This window comes from Punctularia strigosozonata, assembly GCF_000264995.1.
Source record: "Punctularia strigosozonata HHB-11173 SS5 unplaced genomic scaffold PUNSTscaffold_13, whole genome shotgun sequence".
In the NCBI taxonomy this organism is placed as follows: Eukaryota; Fungi; Basidiomycota; class Agaricomycetes; order Corticiales; family Punctulariaceae; genus Punctularia; species Punctularia strigosozonata.
This window is the reverse complement of record NW_006767445.1, coordinates 380,084-387,472: the sequence shown is the minus strand read 5'-3', so window position 1 is coordinate 387,472 and position 7,389 is coordinate 380,084. Positions and strand designations below refer to the sequence as shown.

At 56.8% G+C, this 7,389-nt stretch overlaps 3 protein-coding genes across 3 annotated transcripts; 2 read left to right on the top strand and 1 right to left on the bottom strand.

Moving 5' to 3' along the window:
- Positions 1–944: 944 nt before the first annotated feature.
- On the top strand, positions 945–1,547 carry PUNSTDRAFT_21866 (uncharacterized protein; the record flags this gene model as incomplete). The annotated part of the gene is made up of 1 exon (XM_007387184.1): positions 945–1,547. A coding segment is annotated over one exon (603 nt), but the record flags the coding sequence as incomplete, so codon positions are not given.
- Positions 1,548–2,433: 886 nt separating this feature from the next.
- On the bottom strand, positions 2,434–3,980 carry PUNSTDRAFT_127868 (uncharacterized protein; the record flags this gene model as incomplete). Its single annotated transcript, XM_007387183.1, has 3 exons — positions 2,434–2,628; positions 2,703–3,374; positions 3,639–3,980. Coding segments are annotated over 3 exons (1,209 nt in total), but the record flags the coding sequence as incomplete, so codon positions are not given.
- Positions 3,981–5,223: 1,243 nt separating this feature from the next.
- Positions 5,224–6,395, top strand: PUNSTDRAFT_137538 (uncharacterized protein; the record flags this gene model as incomplete). The annotated part of the gene is made up of 2 exons (XM_007387182.1): positions 5,224–5,941; positions 5,989–6,395. 2 exons carry the CDS (start codon positions 5,224–5,226, stop codon positions 6,393–6,395), a joined length of 1,125 nt encoding a protein of 374 aa, XP_007387244.1.
- Between the last annotated feature and the right edge of the window lie 994 nt (positions 6,396–7,389).

The following is a 7,389-nucleotide window of genomic DNA, read 5'->3' as shown; positions in this document are numbered from 1 at the left end:
AAGAGGAGACGTGGTGAGAAAGCACCCGGCCTGCCGCGTTTTACGCGTACACGACGTCGTCCTCCGGCGCGTGTTCGCTGGGACAAGAAGTTTCATCTGGCTGCTTGATGTGTTGTTCCTCCTTTGTTCCTTGCTACGACGATGTGGTCGTGCCCATCGATATAGCCTGGCGGTGGGCTATGTCGAATGTCGGAGGAGGCGACGACGACTGAAAGGGCCAAGAGAGGCTGCGAACAGCAGATCCACGTTCCTCAAATCCGATGCGTTCCTTCCGCGTTCCTTTACCTGGCCAGTCAGAACATGGAACGAGTCGCTGATAAGGCCTCTCCGTCTGGGTTCGAGCAGAGATACCGGCGCAGTCCACACTCATATGAAACGCTTGTCCAATGACTCGGATTCAGACGCGGTAGATGAACGTGAAAAGCAGACGGAGCCCCGCACAGTCTGGATGTCCGAGTTCATTGGAGGCTTGACATAATCGGCCTAGCAGTCGTTCAGGAAAATACGGTAGAGAATATTATAGCGGTATAGGGTCCCGATGAGTGGCCGAAGGACCGTCGAGGCAGGAGGTGTGGCGCCAAGCTGTGGAGGGCAATTTACAACGCGGTAACCACGCCTCGCCCGCCCCTTCCTCTTCTCCACATCCCTGACTCCTTTATATCCCTTCCGCCCCGAGGTAAGCCGCACGTCCTCCTCCTCCTCCTCCTCCCGCTATCACCATGATATCGACCACACGGCTCACCGTCCATGCCAGATCCAAACTCGCCGGCCTCTTGCAGCCGCAGCTCACGCCGACCGCCCTCGACCTCAACAAGTCTTACTGGCTCCTGACCGCCACGCTGCTCTACGCCCGCACCGCGCTCGCCTTCCTCCTCACGATCAACCTACGCCGCACCCTCGCCACTCTGCGCACGACGCTCATGTCCGGCTCGCTCTCCTCCGGCGACATCTCCGCCTCCCAAAACGCGCTCAACGCGCTCTCGCCCGCCGCCCGCCCCTCGCCGCTCACCGCCTCCTGCCCCCGGCCCATCCCCAACTCCTACTGGGCGACGCCCCTCCTCCTCGCGTGCGAGTACCCCTGGGCGCCCGGGTGCCGCCTCGTCCCGCCCAAGCTCGACGCGCTCCTCGCCGCCGGCGTGCGCACCTTCATCGACCTCACCGACCCGGGCGAGCTCCAGCCGTACGCCGGCGCCGCGCTCGCCTCCCGCGCCTCGCACCTCCGCATCGACCCCTCCACGCTCGAATACCACAACTTCCCCATCCACGACCGCTCCCTGCCCTCCTCCGTCGAGTACATGTGCGGCATACTCCGCGTCCTGCGCGACAACGAAGCGAGGGGCCGGATCGCGGCCGTGCACTGCAGGGGGGGGATAGGCAGGACGGGCATGGTCGTCGGGTGCTGGCTCGTGGAGCGCGGGATCGCGCGGGACGGCGCGGAGGCGCTCGAGATGATCGCGCGCGAGTGGAAGACGGTCGCGAAGTGCGATCGGTACCCGCACAGTCCGGAGACGGGCCCCCAGTTTGAGTTCGTACGGACCTTCGTCCCGCACCGCGTGCACACCCCGCCGCCCGGGACGCCGGCGGAGGTGGAGGCGCCGACCGCGATGGCGATGTGAGCCCCCGCTTCCGCGTACGTTCCTTTTTCGTTCTCTCCACCCACGAAGGGCGCGGTCGTGGCTCATGTCGGCGGCCTGCTACAGATTCTACCACTCTATACCGAAGAAGCCGGTTCGACACCGCGCCCCCTTCTCTCTCTCCCCTTCCTCCTCCGCACCTGCGGGACGGTTGACCCTTCCCACTCATATCTATCGCGCCCTCACTAAGCAGTCCAACGACCTACCAACGGCTCTTCACGACTTCTCGGGCTGAGCGCTCGACGCCACCACCCCGAAATGCACGACGGCCGTTCTCCTCGGGCATCTCGGTCAAATAGGCCCGAGATAACCCACCCCCCCTCCACGATCCCCGTTCGAAACTGTAATCTCTTCATCCACGGACTCAGGTCTGATCTGCAAATGCCCGCGTATAGTGGCAAAACCAGCGCAGTCAGCAAAGTGTTACATATTCTCTATCTTTCCCCACGTCGCCGCATCTTTTTTTTTTTTCCTCGTCTCCTCGTCGCGCATATTCCTTCCAGCTACTCTCCCTGATCGTTGGACTCTCTTCCTGTTTATCTATCTAGATAATTAGAGTTACGAGTCGCCGTCTTTCGAATCTACGCAGTCATATAACCATCTCCGTGCAATCTCATAGCATCACGAACCGTTGGCAGTAAAAATCTGGCCGAGGGCCTCGTGATGTTCAGGCAGCGGATCATGAGTACAAAGAGTTTGTGAAAACATCTAAACTACAAAGTATTGTCGAGAGGTATCAAGGTATTGTCGAGAGGTATCAATCCATCTCAGTCGGCTCAGTCATACCCGCATGTCGCTGCTCGTCGCTAGGAAAATGAGCACCGGCGGCGAGTCTGGACATCCACCAGGTTCCCGTCGACACGTTCCGTCGAACCCTATATCGCTTCTCTTTTTTCCAGCTATGGGTGTAAAGCAACACCCACTTCAGTTTCGGGCACGACCCCGGGAAGCCGCGCGGTAGCTTTCTATACTTGCCCTGGTCGCAGTCGTAGCCCTGTCAAACGTATCCCATCTTGTCAGAAGGCCGCTATAACAACACTCCCTAGGTAATCATAGATTTAAGCTCACCGCGTGAGTCCAGTCGACGCTGAGGTACTCCAACTCGGGGTAGGCGCGCGCGAGGGACTCCCAGTCGACCCGGTCCTCGTTCCCCACGCAAAATGCGAGCTTCTTGAGGTGCGGCGCGGGCGGCCATATCGCCATGGTCTCGGAAAACAAGTTATCCAACAGCGGAGAAAAAACGACCGTCAGCTCTTCGAGGCTGACCGACGACGTGCCTGCGGCGACGAGCTGGCGCGCGGTCGGGTAGCTCGTCACGAGCCGCCGCAGGGGTGCGCGCGACAGCGACGCGGCGATGCTCGTCTTCAGGGCGACCGCCGAAGGGCCGCGAGTTAGGTGCCAGCAAGGCAGGGCGAGCTCCCGAAGACCGGCGCCGTGTATGCGGAGGAACGTATCGAGCGCGCGCAGCTCGTCGAGGTCCCAAGTTATCTTGCGGTCGTAGATGTACAAGGAGAACGAGGAAAGGATCGGGAAATGTGCAGAGGCCAGGAACGCGCGGCCGTGCACGCTGCTCAAGCGCCGTCGTCTTCGGCCTAGCGTGAACGAGAGCGTGGTCAGGAGAGGCAGGTGGTCGGAGAGATGCGGCGGGAGCTCTACGCTCGGCGGCTCGGCCCAATACGTGTGAATGCTCCGACAACAAATTGTCAGGTCCAGGACGCGAAGGTGTCTGAAAGCGGAGAACTGGCGTTTGATCAGCCGTCAAAGCATATAGGCATATAGAGGCGACCTCTCACGTCAAGGGTGACTTGGGTCTCAAAGTAGATTGCAAGTTTCAGCGAGCACACTTTTCGACTAAAGAGGTCTTGAAGGTCGGGAAAGGAGTCCATATGGATAGCGCCTTTCAGTTCGAGATCGCACACGCCTGGTACGAGTGGTAGGACCTGTGTATGCAACATCACTTCGATCGGGGTTCTTGTATAGTATGGACCGCAGCGCGCCTCTCACCTTGACGATCTCGTTGACATATGTATCCGGAACCACATCCGCTCTGACGCGCAAGCACCGAACATGGCCCAGATGACCGCGCTTCAAGACCTCGTATTCTTTGTAGTTGGGGTCGCCAGGATGAAGGACGGTCAGTGTGTGGTAGAGCGCCGGTTGGCAAAGGTAGTACGCGAAGCGAGAGCTGGACGCTAGGTTGATGACGGACTGGCGATCGAGGCAGAGGGCGACGCGCGTCCAGATCTCGGGCGGCAAGCTCGAGAAGGCGAGTGGTGTGCGACGGGGACCCGCGCGCCACCGCGTTGGCATAGGCAAACGTACACTCTTGCGATGTTGAGAGGACATCCAGGAAAGAAGCCGAGTGAGGGTGTAACAATCCCGCTGATATTTAGCGGTATGCCACAGCGCTGGGAAACGATTGTCGATATCATAGCTTTTGACAGAGGCTTCCCAGTGCAGAGCCCCTCACGTACAGCTCTATAGCACCAACATCATCTCCCCGAGCAGATTTTCATAAGCTACAGCACAGCTGCGCTGTCCGGCAGATGAAGCAAGGAGGAAGACATCTAGCACTAGTAAGGTAGACCTCATGCGCGTCCGACCCCATAGCACGCGACACGCGTGACATTAGACGTAATACGAGCGAAAAGTTGATTGTCTCCCGGTCTGAGTAGCTTTCGTTCGAGATGCAACTGGGGTTCTACGATAATGTACTGTGCCGAAGTTTGACTGCTGCTTTCGAAACGCAAGAATAAGATCCTCGGGAGGAGAGATGAAAACAAGACCAAGGCATGTGATGGACTGCCCTCAGTGCCAAGCCGTGCAACTTGGAGGTTTCTCCTTTCCGCCGCCGTCACAAAACCGGCTCCGCTGTATTGACTATCTGACATCCATTGAGCTCTGTGGCATGTCGGGGATCACGACTTGACGTTATGCCCTACAAGAAGGGCCGTTTGCGTAAGTGTAACCTCGGCCAGCACGCACAACCTTGTCGCCGCCACGTTGGAGCTATCAGCACGGAGGAGAACAGAAAATGTATGTCGCCAGCAGTATATCCATCTTACCGTACTCAGTATGATGTCTACTAGTTTCCATGCCTCCAGTCACCCAACTGTCTTGCAGCGGCAGCGCGCCTCAATGAGGTTCAGGGATTGGTCACACTGTGTCACAGTCATGCCTCACACTCTCGCGCACCTTCTCTCCTTTCGCAGTTCGCACTCTCATCAGTAATTGTAAACGGTCCTATCTATGTACAGCAGACATCTATAAAATGCCGGTAACACTTTCGGTGAGAGCTAGTCTAATTGAGAGTTATTTGAATTTTTGCACCTATTACGTCTAATGTCACGCGTGTCGCGTGCTATGGGGTCGGACGCGCATGAGGTCTACCTTACCATGTGGTAGTACCTGTACCGCGTGTTACGGTCCTGGTGTGCTCAGTGTGTTTGGACGCGGCCGCCGACGGGAGCGGACACAAAGCATACCCGAGAGCTTTCCTTTTAGGGAAATGTCCCTAACTTCGGGCCAGGACCAGTTTTCTGCCCGACTCTCTCGAACACGTACTTGACATTCGGTACCTACATATAACATGCGTCTCCCTCTCGAGCTGCTGGATATTATAATCGACGAGATAGACGACTTTGATACGCTCAAAGCCGTCTCTCTTGTGTCCAAGTCGCTCATACGTCCCGCTCAGCGTCGCCTTTTCCATAGAGTCGAAATGAACGACTACGACGGCTCGGAGCACCTTCGAGGATTGCAAGAAGCGCTGACGAGCTCGGAGCGCGTGGCGGAAGCTGTTCGTACGCTCGAGATCAATGGAGAGGTTGGGAATGCTCGGCACTTGATGGACTTCCTCGCGGCATGTACGAGGTTGCGCACGCTGCGCGCTTATGACATGGTGTGGCCAACAGAACCTGCTCTCGTGTGGTCAAGCTCAACTCTACGAACGCTGGAGCTGGACGAATGCATCTTTCGCTCTTACGACCCCTTGGTGGCATTGCTACGTGGATCGCCTTGCCTGATGAAGCTCTCGATGGAGACATGTCAATTCGAACGTGGGATGGAGTTCACGGGGAAAGAGATGATTGCAAGCTCGCTTCGTACACTAGAGATCCACGGCCTTGTATTACCCTCAGGAGCATCCCACATCTTGGAACCCTTCCAGCTCCGTCAATTGGAACGGCTCATTCTCGATGTGGAGACGATGGACGAAGTCGAAGTTCTGCGCAAGGTTCTAACCGATGCCGATGTCACATTGCAGAGGTTGCAACTCGAGATCTATGCTTCGGAATTAGAGGTCATGGGTGCGTGTTGTCGCCTCACGAGGTTTCTCTCTGCTGATCTTACACAGATAGACTTTTGGATTGTCTATTGACTGCCAAAAAATCTCGACTGCGCGTTGTCGAATTACTGAGCGCCTGCATTGACCAACCAGCGTGGTTTGCTACACTTCTCCGGGCGTTCAGCTCTCCCCTCATCGAAACTATTGGGTTTGATGTCGACATGGACTACCCTGAAGAGGACGAAGCTCCTCAGTGGGAACTATATGACAAGATTCTGTCGTCGACGGTGCTCTTCCCGTCTCTTACGAAAGTCGCGATATTTGAGGTTCATGACGTCTTCGTTGACGATACCGCCCTGGACCCCGTTCCCGACCTATGCAACTTCCTTCCTCGTACGGAAAAACGAGGTATCCTGCTTCCGGACGCTGCCTATCGCGAATATCGCGAAACTGTGTTCCAAACCTCGGACGAATGAGTCGGATACACACCAGACGAACGTGATCGTTCTCGGATTCTCGAGGGAACGCGTACAAGAAGCTGCCCTGCCCGGTTCAAGCAGTTGTCCGCCGTGCGGATCGATGCTTAGGCTGACATTTGCCATCCACGGAGATATTATGGGGGGTGCCCTTGGAGCAGTTCATAGATTGCAATCACCACTGAACTGTCGAAGGTCTAGGTTCGGATCTCCAGATCCAATCGGTGCAAAGCACTGATGATACCCCTCGCATCGCGAAGGCGCCCGGTGCGCCCACATGGTCCTTCTTATCATATTCTTGGCCTCCGGCCCGCCGTCGCTCACTTAAGCATCGCGTTCGCAAATCCGTCGCTTCACCTGCTCGTTATCCCTACGCAGTGTGAAGCGTACGTTGATTCATTCTCTCGTTAAGTTAATTGTTGCTCATTGTACCTCAGTAACTGTACTGCGTACATTCTAGGTACATGAATAGACCTGCTCGTTATCCCTACGCAGTGTGAAGCTAACTGTACTGCGTACATTCTAGCTCTTGCTCCCGCTCTGTCACTCGCCGCTCCGAAGCCTCGTTGAGAGGTTATGAGCCCTGCCTCGACCTCATCTTCCGCGTACAACCTTTCTGCCATGGACTCATCCGACGACAAGCTCTATACCCACCTCCCGAAGCTGCAAAGCGAAGGGGAGAACTTCGTCACCTGGAAGGCCGAGCTTCGGTCGGCCATCACCGGCAAGGGTCTGTTACGCTACATAGATGGTCGAGCTTCCGTGCCGGTCAAACCGTCACGGCCCGCCGAGGCTGACCCCAAGTCGAAGTCCTACGACGCGGATGCGGCTAAGAAGTTCCAGAAGGAGTACTACTCCTGGGAGCTCGCTTGCGATAGTCATGCTCAGCACACGGAGAAAGTGAAGACGCTCCTCTACTCCACTATTCCGAGACGCTCAAGCTCACCATCATCGGTCTCGATTCCGCCGCGGACGCCTGGAAGGCCATCTGTGA